At 44.4% G+C, this 12499-nt stretch overlaps 1 protein-coding gene across 4 annotated transcripts in view; it reads left to right on the top strand.

Moving 5' to 3' along the window:
* Positions 1-12499, top strand: part of GDAP1L1 (ganglioside induced differentiation associated protein 1 like 1) — a 53483-nt gene that overhangs the window by 31013 nt on the left and 9971 nt on the right. For 3 of the 4 annotated variants that reach the window (XM_066625537.1, XM_066625534.1, XM_066625533.1), the window contains one exon: positions 7563-7736. The exons of the other annotated variant lie outside the window; for it this stretch is intronic. In XM_066625537.1, coding sequence (XP_066481634.1) covers positions 7563-7736 — 174 coding nt within the window. The remainder of the gene's footprint in view (positions 1-7562; positions 7737-12499) is intronic. 4 annotated transcript variants of the gene reach the window in all.

Genomic DNA, 12499 nt, shown 5'->3' with positions numbered 1-12499 from the left:
ACAGCCCCACTGGATGGTAAGGCATGCTTACCCGGAAAGCAAAGTGAAGACAGACACAACCTTTTCAGAGCAGTGTAGCAATGTGAAAGCAGTTCACTAGGTTTAGTCCAAACTTATCTTCATTTTTAGAGTTGAACTCTGAGGAAGAAAAAAAAGCCTCCAGAGGTATACACTTTCAGCAGAAGCTGGCTGAAATTGGCACTGACTGGCTGGTGCCTGTGTCATCATCAAGAAAGCTTCTACCCTCCTATCCCCAGGCAGTCTTGCACTTTCAAAAAAGTTTCCTGTTTTATTAACATGGCTGCAGAGCAAGTGAACAAGGTAAAATCGTGAATCTTTTTTTTTTTTTAAAGGCAGTAGTCTATCTGAAATGGGAGGGAGGGCAAGACTGGCAGCTGAGGCGGTCTTTGTTTCACTGCTGTGGACACCTGTCATTCCAGTTGTGAAACCAGGAGGAAGCTGGGCTCATCCCACAGTTGAACTACCTGCTGTGAGCTCCTTTTTAATTCCTTCTTATGCCTTCACCCATAGTCTCACTGAGTTCAATGGGACTTATTTCCAAGCAAAGCTGTTTTGATGGCTTATGTTCTTTTTCCAATGTACATGATAATACATTAACCGGGTGAGCATGGGTGCCAGTTGTTGTTCTTCTTCCAGAGGGGATGTACAAGTCTGATGTTCTAAAGCAGGGGTCTCCAAACTTTTCAGTATGAGGACCACATCATATTTACCCTCTCACACAACACCAGAACCAGGGGACATCCACTAAAATTGAGTGTTGGGAGAGTTAGAACAGACAAAAGAAAATATTTCTTTACTCAGCGTGTGGTTGGTCTGTGGAATTCCTTGCCACAGGATGTGGTGACGGTATCTGGCCTGGATGCCTTTAAAAGGGGATTGGACAAGTTTCTGGAGGAAAAATCCATTATGGGTTACAAGCCATGATGTGTATGTGCAACCTCCTGATTTTAGAAATGGGTTATGTCAGATGCAAGGGAGGGCACCAGGATGCAGGTCTCTTGTTATCTGGTGTGCTCCCTGGGGCATTTTGTGGGCAACTGTGAGATACAGGAAGCTGGACTAGATGGGCCTATGGCCTGATCCAGTGGGGCTGTTCTTATGTTCTTATATATTTTACACAGTTTCGCAGGCTGAAAAAAAAACTGTTTTATAAATGAATGAATGGCATATAAATGAATAAATAAGTTTTACTTGGATCTTTTTTGTAATCAGTTTGATGTGATTCAGAATAAAAGAGAAATGTGACAAAATGAGCATTAGCTAGCCTGATACCACTCTGGCCACACGGAAAGGAATGTGACAGATAAAACTGCACATGTTAAATGTCCAACCGGGTGGTTAGGAAAAAAATATTTTAAGTTGCTGTGGGCTGGATAAAATCTTGTGGCAGGCCAGATGTGGCCCCTGGGCCGTAGTTTGGAAACCTCTGTTCTAAAGTTTGAGAAGAAACATGAAAACAGGAAGCACTACCTACTGAAGCTTCCCATTTTAGTGTTTGTTGGACTGTACAAAATGAGCCGGTATAGGTGCTCACTATGCACTTCGGTGTTTGAAGAAACTGTGCCATGAACAAGGCAAGGAGGAGGATAACCCGCTTTCCGCTCACTTTTAGTGGAAGGAAAGCCTTTCAGTGCAATTGGTACCTATGATAGGCTGAAGGGAGCTGGGGGCAGCCACAGACTCAGGGTTACGGGCACCCCAAATCCACTGCCCTCTTGCCTCCCACTGTCATTGATGCAACCCGCATAACTTTGCCTAATGGATGGGACATCCCTAGCCGAAGGAGGGGGACTGCAAAAAGGTTAGGCTCCAAAGACAGCAGTTCATGAGCAGAGAGACCAGAAGCAAGCAGCACGGCTGAAGGCAGGTCAAAGATCCGGTTGGAGAGACAGGATGTGGAGAAGAGCTCAGTCTGTCGGGACTTTCTCACCAGGAGGTCAGGTTAAATGACATGGCATGGGATGGAGGCAGCCTTATGATTCTGGCCTCAGGGGGCAGCAAAGCCTCAGGCACAGAGGAGCTAATGCTGGCCAGGAAGGTCAGCAACACCAGTGTAATTGGAACACTAGGCCCCAATATTCAGGGTGGGTGTGTCTGTGAGGAGATCCCTGACCCAGGACCCTGGGAACTGCTGCTTCACCTAGGAACTGGTCCCCTATGCATTGGGACAATCCAGTCCTATCCAGCACTGGCACAGTGGGGCTGCACTGCTAAAATTGGGCAGGCCAGAGGTCTCCTCAGGGTATGGAAACATTTGTTCCCTTACCCTATGTTAAGCTCCAGCCTGCCCAATAGGGCTGCTCGGATCTGCACCAGCAAAATCACTGTTTCAAGTCTGAGAAGCCCAGTGCAGGGCTTTGAGGCCTGGGAAGAAGGTTTGGATATAGTGGAGGCCTCCTAGATCTGAATCGCCCCCACCCCAAAACACCCCCTCCCTGACCTCTGCGCCACTCAATGCTATACTTACCAGTGCTGGTAGGAGAGTGCAGACTTTCCTGCCAGTGTTCCTTGACAGCCCCCACTCCTACCCTGGTCTTTGCCCTGTCTTCCCTCTCCCTTCCCTGTTCCTCCCAACTCCCTCATGCTGACTTAACAGCACTGGGACTTCTCTGGAGACTGCTGGCGCACAGCCCTGGCCACTTGCCACTTGCCACTTGTGTTGGTAGCTTTGCAACCACCATAAAACACACCGAACTGCCAGAAAGTTTTCTGGCAGTGCAGAGGCCCAATGGGATTGGGTAGTTTGTGAGCTTATTTTAGAAAATGAGTACTTTTTAATTAGATAATGAACAAGATTAGAGGTGAAAAGTTGTTGGTATTGGTTACAAATAAGACACTTTCTTTGTCTTAAAAAATTCTTGGAAACTGTCCATTAAGGAATTTGGCACTGAATAAGTTTTACTTAGGTGAATTCAATCAAGAAGTTCACGGTCCACTAATCTGTTTTTTAAAAAAGAATACAATTGTAAGACCTTATAAAGACATAGTGAAACCACAAGACAGGGAATCAGATTGCAATCCTATACACACTTACCTGGGAGTAAACCCCATTTTAAATATAGCGAGATTTACTTCTGAGTGAACACATATAGGACTGTGCTGTTGGTTGGCAACCTTCAGTCTCGAAAGACTATGGTATAAGCCTACAGCACCCAGTATTCCCAAGCAGTCTCCCATCCAAGTACAAACCAGGCCTGACCCTGCTTAGCTTCCAAGATCAGACGTCAGTGATTTATTAACAGCGGCAAGGATAACTGTGGTTAAAGAACTGAGGGATTATGTACCCCCTGAGTCATACGAATTAGCCAGGAACAGTGTGGGGCACTGAGGACTTGGATCAAGCTGGCATTTACATTGGTAGGCAAGAAGGAAAGATATTGAAAAAGTCATTTGAAGAAAAAAAAAAAAGTGTTTCCTTTTTTCCTATATTAGCAGGTTTGCCAGTTGGCTTACTGGCCCTGCTTCTGTCCCTTTAACTGATGCACTAAAAGAAGCAACACTCCATGAGGTGAAGCTTTTTCCAGCACCAGCAGACTCACACTGGTAATGGAAGAACATCATCTTCTGAATCTTAGCTTGGCAAGCAGTTCTTAAAAGCACAGTTCATCCTGTAACAAAAGTTCTGGAAATACGTTAGTTACAGTAGCATAGCTATATGGGGGTGGCAGGCACCTGTGCATTGCCGTTACTGCCCCAGTGGCTCTGACAGTGAGTGGAAGGGGCTGCTTACACAGCACATTTTGGCACCTGCAATACTTATCATGTAGCCTCTCCCTCTACTCTACTGTTGGGCAGCCCATCATACTCTTTGGAGATGCAGGCCTTTTATTATTGTGTCCTAAAGGATTGCCTTCTTCCACATGAATTTGCCCATCTGTTCAGTTTTACTTATTCACTTAGATTTTATTTGTTAATATTTATATACAGTACCTGCCAATATGTTCCCAGAGCACTTTACAAAACTGTCATAAAAACATATGCACAATGAATCACTAAAACTGCAGGATCCAGCAGCTACAATGCAGATAACCTTCAAAGACCTGGAAGTATAAAGAAAGGTTTGCCTGGTGCTAGAAATATAACAGTGTGAGCAGCAGATGAGTCTCCCTGGGAAGAGATGACCTAAGTAGGGCACCACTGCCAAGAAGATCCTCTCTCTGGTCAGCAACAGCTTCATCTCAGATGATGGAGCCAGGGCCTAGGAGAGGGGGGTAAAGGGGGTAATTTGCACCCGGGCCCAGGCTCAGAAAGGGGACCCAGGAGCCCAAGGAGGGGGCCCAGAAATTTCCTGGGATCTTACATTTCCCAATATCACCCATACTCGTTGCCCACATGGGATGCTGCGGACAAATACCGTGGGCACGTGGTGGCGACTACTGTCACAAGCTATGCACACCAGACCCAGGAATGCATACATTCCTTAACAGTGGGAGGAAACTGACCTGCTACAGTAGCTCTTTGGCTTGTGGATCCGCTTACCATGAAGGAGTGTATAGGGGCTCAGTGACCCAGGTGTGGGGCTACTGCTGCTGCAGAAGTCAGTTTTGGTGTAAGCAGGACACTTTCTATTCTAGTGTGAGCCTAAATAATAATAATAATAATAATATAATAATATAATATCCTGCAATGATTTTCTATATTTGAAAGATTTTAGAGAGACGTAGGAGTGCGTTTTCCATATTACTGTATCTAGCTGCCAATGGTAGGCCTGAGCTCTGCATTGGGAAGACTGGTAGATCTGGGCTCCAAAGACTATTCCGGCCATTGCTACTTTCCCCCTGTCTGTTTTGCCCCATTCTGCCCACTCCATTGCCGCCACCCCCCACTCTGTTTCACCCCCTCCCTCTTTGGGAAGGGGCCCAAAAGAAACTTTGTACCCCCTGATAAAATTTATCTCAGAGGCCCTGGATGGAGCACTTGGAAGTTATCTTCCCAAGGTGATCTTACTAAGTGTTTTGTGAAGTTCATGCAGGAGTTGGCACAGGTGTTCCTTCAGATACCCAGGTCCCAAGCCACAAAATGATGGCACCTCCAACATTTTGAATTGTGCTTGGAAACTGACCAGAAGGCAACAGAGTTCATTTGACACTGTATTTTGGGCTAATTCTAATTTCCAGACAAAATTCAATCCAATGTATGATGTATTGCTATAATCAGTCCTGGAAGTTACCAGAGTGTGGACAACCATGGCCAGGCTCTCCCTACCTGGGAAAAGCTACAACTGGTGTGAGAGTACAGGGTGAGGCCCTTCTCTGGGTTTCCACACTATTAGAAGTTCAGCAAGTGATTACTAGAAGATGTGACACCCTATCTCTGAGACTCCCTCCCTAGGGAGGTTTGCCTGGCCCCATTGTAGCTGTCATTTAGATATCAAGTTAAGGCTTTATTTTCACAAGCTTTTAATAAAGAATAGGGCTTTTTTTTATCCTTTTATGATTTGTTGGCTTGTGTGTGTGTGGCAATTATACTCTTGTTCAGTCTGTGTACTTATTTTTATCATTTTTTTATTTTTTTATTTCTATCTTGTGGTTTTGTTTGTTACAAATAGGAAGGCAGGATAGAAATCCTTCAAATAAAATCAACAAAAAACAAAATATATTGTACACGCCGCAATATACCTATTGAGCCACTACTATTGGTGGCTCACTTCCTTTCATGCTGCGGTAAATGGCACTGAAGTGATATATCAATTTTTGGTTCTATTTTAATACCCACATGGTTTTCCACTATAATTTCACCCTATTTCTTGTTTCCTCCGAATAAATCATAGATAATTTACCAGATCTTTTGAAAAGGATAAAGGACCCAAGTTTTAACAGCGCAACTGGATAACATTTCCTTGCTTTTTTCCTTGTTACAAGGCATTTAAAGGTGGACCCCAATATCAGTTGTGAGTCAAATCAGTGGATACTGAAGTCCCACCTGTACTGCTAAAATTAAGGAATTTTTGAACATTTTGCTCATATAAATAGGTATGAGTATAACATACTCATATAAGTATATAAGTAGAGAAGGATGCCTCTATAAAAGGTGCCTCACTTCCTTTGACCCTAAAGAACACAGTTTTCCTTATTCCAGCAACACCTTCTCTGAGTTTTTAGAAATAACTATAATTATAAGATAAATGTGTGCCATCACCAGGAGTGGAATGGCTTAAGAGAAATAAAGCTAGCAGTAGTGAGGAAGCTTCTGTTTTGAAACATGAATAAATGAGACCAGAAACCATGTATGTCCACATATGACCTCTTGTAAGTGATGAGCAGCAGGAGTAAAACTCCGGAGGTTTGGGATGAGAGCCAGGGAATGGAGAGTTAAATCTGAATATGGGAGAACTGGACTCAAATTAACTGATGTTAGAATAAGTCTTTAAAAATATCATTCAGATGAGCAATCATGGATCCTATTATTAATGCAGACACTTCAAAGAACTGAAGTTTGGGGTGGTGCCCATGAAATACAAATTTAGTAACAAAATTTGAATGCTTCCACCAAAAAAAATCAGATTTCTTTTCCAGGTTTTGTGATGAGAATCAGTTTTACAGTCCAGACCTGGATATAAAAAAATATACATAGTTATTTGTAATCACTCGAAACTGATTTTTAAAAATACACAAATGCGTGTCTTATATTTCTGATTCTTGACTTTTTTTCTCAGCACAAAGTTGAATCCTTACGTTGCTACGATCCCATAGCTTCATTACCCCTGCAAACTGGGCAAAGAGACATTGTTTCAAGTGGTGCTCCTCTTATATTTAGCAGGGGAAGTCCCTCTTCAGTCAGCAAAGTGTCTTTTCTAGTGGCTGTTTGCTGGAATTCCTTCTGATTTTTTTTAATGTGTGTGTTGTGAGCCCTTTGGGGACAGGAACCATGGGCAGCCCAATCCTGAGCTGCCTGGGGCACCCTGGCTCGGCGGCATTGAGAAGGGCTGCCGCCGGATCTTGCGTCTCCAGGGCTACCATGGGAGGTGCCTCAGAGAAGGGGACTTTCATCCCCTTCTCCCAGGTAAAGTAAGCAGCCTCGCCAAGGTAAAGGCACTTGTAAAGGTAAAGGAAAAGGCACTCGTGTAGGGTGTGGAGCCCTACATGAGCGCCTTGGATCCTGCGAAGCGGAGCTTCATGGACCTGCCTCCCTCCCTCCCACCAGCACGCCTCCCCCCCCTCCACCCCCCGCCAACCTCCCCCTCCCCAGAATGCCTCCTCCCCGCCCCCGCCTACAATGCTGCGGCTTGGCGGTCTGGGAGACCGCTGAGCTGCAGAAACTGGGTGACCGGCTGGGTGACCGGCTGGCGCTGAGCTAGCACGGGCAGGAGCCCAGTGTTGCAAACGTGCCTTACGTCACATTTGCAACAGTGCTCAGCGGCATGGAGCTGTGCCGCTGAGCACAGGATTGGGCTCATTTGTGTTTTTTGCAAAGAGCAGTATATAAATATTCTTAACAGTAATTAATTGTACAATATTGTGTGGGTAAATGACATTAAGAAGTCTGCATATAACGAAAGGTGTGACAAAAACAATTTTCCTGTTTTTCCTGCTACATTTCAGAAAATGTTACCCAGCTAATTCCTGAAGCAGGGAGCCTTCTTCACTCCAGAGTGATTCAATACAGGGAGCTCCTGGATTCCTTGCCCATGGACGCCTATACGCATGGATGCATCCTCCACCCAGAACTCACTACGGACTCCATGATTCCAAAGTATGCCACAGCTGAGATCCGCAGTAAGTGGCCACTTAAGCTGGGCTGCCTAAGACTGTCCAACTAAAATTTCTTTATCGATTGGTTTCCGTTTTGCACAATCGACATGCCACAGCACAACGGAAATGTTAACATGGAAAGTGGCTCTGACTTCCCTGGTTTGACTGTTGCTTTGGCCATGAACTCAATAGGTGGCCTTAGACAAGCCATTCCTTCTCAGCTTCCACCTTTCCTTCTGCAGCATACTCATACTCACCTTACAGGGCTGTTGAAATCACAGCATCAACTTAATTCATATGAAGTGCTTTGTACACTCAGAAAGTGCTGTACAAATGTAAATTTTACAGGTGTGCTCCTGTATCTGCAGGGGTTCCATTCTGGTACCCCCCCATGGATACCTGAATCCCTGGATACAAGGGGATGCCTACCCCCACCCTCTGGAGATGAGGGGAGCAGAGGTCCTCTCACCACCAGAGGGTGAGCCCAGCAGAGGCCCCAAACATCCATATGCAGCCTCGGCTGGGTCAGACTGAGCCTTAGAGGTGAAAAAACCTGTCATTTTCAGTTTTTTTTTTCTTAAATTGTAATTGACATTTTTAATGTCTTATAAGGCATTTGGAGGCTTGGAAGCTGTATTATTAAGACAAACCACCTTGAGGTCTGAACCCAAAAAATCCAGGCTTGTTTTAACCAGAGTTTGAAAACAAGCCTGGTTGAAACTAGGATGTAATCTTGGAAGTGTAGAGGGCAAAACAGATGTTATGCTTAGTGTTTAGTTGTCTCCTGCCCTCTTGCCTCTCCCAACTGGTTGATCAGGGTGGGGCAGTATTTAAGCATTTTAGTAAGTCACTGCCATCATCAGTAAGGTGAGGCTTTTTGCCAGGCAGAGGGTGGCCACCTTAGAAAATACTGTCCCAAATCTGTGAAGAGGTTTCTGAAACCTGGGGGATCCCCATTTGCACAAAAGCCAAAACAAACAGTAGTTTGTTTCTCAGGCTGAACAGTCTGGGCAAGCATGATAACCCACAGTTGGGAAACTGAGATCTAATGGACAATAAAAAGGCATTTATTTAAAGCCTGGATAAATAAGGCAAATAAATGAAATGGGAAAGGATGGAAATGATCAGAAACCACAAGTCGCGGATCAAAAGAAAGCCGCAAAAACAGTGTTCGCAAATTTGGTACAGAGCTGTCAGGAGTAGCAGAAAACAAAATACAATCCCTGACAACAAAGATGGGGTTTACTGCAAGCTGACTGAGAGCACCTGAGTGCTAAAATAATATACGAGGTGCTCGTATATAGCACCTCTGTTGCAGATGAATTACTACTAATAGTAATAATAATTCATAATAATTTCCATAGCACTGTTCCAGTGTCCAAAGTAATTGTAAGTCTGTGCTTAACTCTTTCACAGAAATCAGTGAGACTTAAAATTGTTCAATTTTTTCCTGCATCAGGTCGTGTTTTTCTTTTCTGAGCAGGTGTGCGGGCTCCAGCTAGATTTTCTGTCTCAGGCATCAAAATGCCTTGAACCAGACCTGATGTATGCAGATTAGGTTACAGAGGCAGAATGAGTTGGCATCAGACTCTGTCCTTGACCTACAAGCATTCATGAAACACTGACTGTGCCTAATATAACTCTACCACAAGGATGTTCCTTAGAATGCAGTTTTGTTCTGGATAGTGACTTTGCCACTTGGGGGGGGGGGGATTTCAAACCAATCAGACCCAGGGGCATATGCAAGAGAGGGCCATTCTGCAGTAATGCTCTGTTCACCAAGCTCCCCTCACAATGCCTCAGCATGGAAGATTCCATGCTGGAGCATCAGCTGCAGCATGAGACCAGCTGTGGCTGCAGGTGCTTTGTTTGCCACCTCAGTGCAGGGCCTCTCCATGTGCAGACCCCAATTTGTGGCCAAATTGGTCAAATTACCCTAAGGCAGGCACTGGCCCTGAGCCCCCTCCTCACCTGAGGGACCACAGAAAGTCACCTGCCTCTTCAAGGGTGGCAAGTCATCACCTGTCTTGCTAATAGGCCCAGCCTGCACATAACCCTTCCCATCTCCAGTGACATGTTAATGCTTCTGCCACGTCATCTTCTCCTGCAGAGAGAAGTGGAAGAGGCTGCCACTCTACAGCTAAACATCTCCTATTCCTGCAGCATGGTCCAAGGAATGAATGTTTACCCTTGAATCAAATGCCTGACCAATGACAATGTGAGGAGCAAAAATATTGTCTGTGTGTGCACCAGAACCGTGCACTCATGTAAACTTACATGTTGGGCAGCATTGCTGTTTGTAACCCTTGCAAAATCTTTTTCTCCACCATAGATGAATATATCAATAAGTATTATTTGGTTACTGTAACGTGATGTTAGATTCAATAGAGTGTTTGTAACCAGAGGTTTGCTAATGACTTTGTGCTAGCATAGGACACTCTTGTAAAACAATCATTTGCACCTCTAAATGAAAACCAGGGCATTTTGTGGTTGGGGGTTAATGATCCTTATGGCTGGATGCCATTCCAGGTCAGCACTGGCACTGCATACACAAAGATCACTGAGGCTTAAAGGCTGCCAAACTCAGTTGGGCAGAGCTGGCGAGAGAGGGAGACAGATGGTTCATGCATGATCAGTTCAGCCAAATCCAGGTAATTTATGTTCATTCCTCAGTTTATTACCCTCCTTATGCTACTTCTCCACTCCTAGTTACTGAGAGTCTCAGTTAAACAGCTCTCCCTTTTGTTGGGCTGCCTGGCTGTTTGATCAAGTGTACATGGGAACATTATTTTCTAATACCTGGATATGAGTATGAGTGAGTGAGGGTGACTTCTATGACATAGTGTAGGTATAGGTGATAACGAAAGCCATTTCAAGCAGCTACTTGGGAGTTTATTTTTTCCTTCTCCAATTGAGTGTCCATGGCAAATGAGTTCTGTGAACCTGCTCTAAGCCAATTAGGGGCTCTCTTGGATGCGCAGGTGTCAACTGTGGCCAGGTGGGGGCTTCACCCTGGTATGGCTGGTGCACCAGCTGCAGTTGTCACTGCATTGGTTGGATCTGGCCACAGTGGTCCATGCCACCATGAAACAGAGATTAGAATATTGTAACATGTTCTATGTGGGGCTACCCTTGAAGGTAGTTAAGAAGTTGCAATTAGTGCAGAACTTGGCGACTGGGGTGGTTGCTGGAGGTCAGTGGTTCAACTCTGTTGGACCACTGCTTTGTCACTGGTTGCTAGTTTGTTTCCAGGCCCAATACAAGGTGCTCGTCTTGACCTTTAAAGCCCTCTTCAGTTTGGGGCTTGTATTTAAGAGATTGCCTTTTTCTGGATAATCTGGCTTGTCTTCATCAGTCATCAGAGAGAATCCTGTCCCTGTTAGATACGCTGCGAGTTACAGAGGTAAGATGGCAGCTCAAAATAGGGCCTGCTTGATAGAGGCACCTGCTCTATGGAATTTCCTCCCCTTAGATTTAAGAACTGCTACCTCTTTAGAAACTTTTCAGCAAGGTCTAAAAACCTTTTTGATTCAACAAGCCTTAAGATTTTAGTATTTTGGATTTAGTGCCTGACACTTGCTGGTTTTATTTGTGCTTTGTTATTCATTGATTATTTTATTTATGTGCTCTGTTCTTCCATTATGTGGTAATTGATTACTAAGGGTTGTTTTTAATATGTGGTTAAAAACACTGATCTATATGATATTAATTTTGTATTTGTTAGTTTGTTTTATGTTTTGAATAGCCTGTTGTAAGCCGCTTTGGATATATATGAATGAATATATTGCATTTTGTAATTCCTGAGTTTCCTCTGATCAGGGTTATTCATTCCTGAAAATATAATATGCTGGGAAAGTCATACATGGTTGACTCACTTTGATCCCATAATGGCTGAAATTTGAACCTCTCGGCATATACAATAGTGTCCTCTTTAGCAGTTATGCTAACCTGGTACCCATCAGATTAAATTTAGCCCCTGATCATGTTTGCCCCACCTTCTCCCTCCTTCACTCCAAGTTGGTAGAGGCTGATCATTTAGATCAGGGGTGTCAAACATGAGGCCCATGTGCCGAATGCACCCCCGGAAGCAATTTATCCAGCTCCTGCTATAATTGGGCTCACCGGGCATGATAATTGGGCTCTCATATATTGAAAATATGAGCAAAATTTGCCAATTTTCTCTTCTGCCTTTTGCAGTTAATAAGTTTCTATGTGAGAACAAAGTGCTTATTTCTGGTCATCATCTGCTTAATGATGTCACTTATAGTCCTCAGCAGCACCATGGATGCTGACTTCGGCCCTCTGTATAAAATGAGTTTGACACCCTGATTTAGAAGGTTTATATGCAGTCTGCTCATGATGATCACCAGCTTGTGAAGGACACTTGTGTGTGTGTGTCCAGTGCTCATAATGAATGGACTGTGTGAGTTTCGAAGTGCCCCTGCTAAGAGCTTAATGTAGGCTTAAAGTGGCTCCATATTTAGGGCAGTCCTCCTTTTTCTCACAGAACTGGCCCTCAGATAGTGGAAAGGTGAAGTCCTGACCAGTCTTTGGGTCAAAGCAGTCTCATTTTATTGTATTTGCTAAACAGCGGCAGTTAGAGCATATGAGTTTTCTGCATGAAAAGCATGTGTTCTTCCACCAAACTATGGCCTTTCTTTCAACCCACACACACATATGTACTTTGGGGCAGGAGTGAGGAAGTGTTCCTTGAGTTAGAACTCGTATCATGGACTGTGGTCTTGCAGGAGAATGGTGAGAGAGCCTTGAAAAAAACCACTTTCTCC

The sequence above is a fragment of the Tiliqua scincoides genome, chromosome 4, assembly GCF_035046505.1.
Source record: "Tiliqua scincoides isolate rTilSci1 chromosome 4, rTilSci1.hap2, whole genome shotgun sequence".
In the NCBI taxonomy this organism is placed as follows: domain Eukaryota; kingdom Metazoa; phylum Chordata; class Lepidosauria; order Squamata; family Scincidae; genus Tiliqua; species Tiliqua scincoides.
Note: the sequence above shows the minus strand (reverse complement) of the source record. Positions and strands in the feature narration are given on the sequence as shown.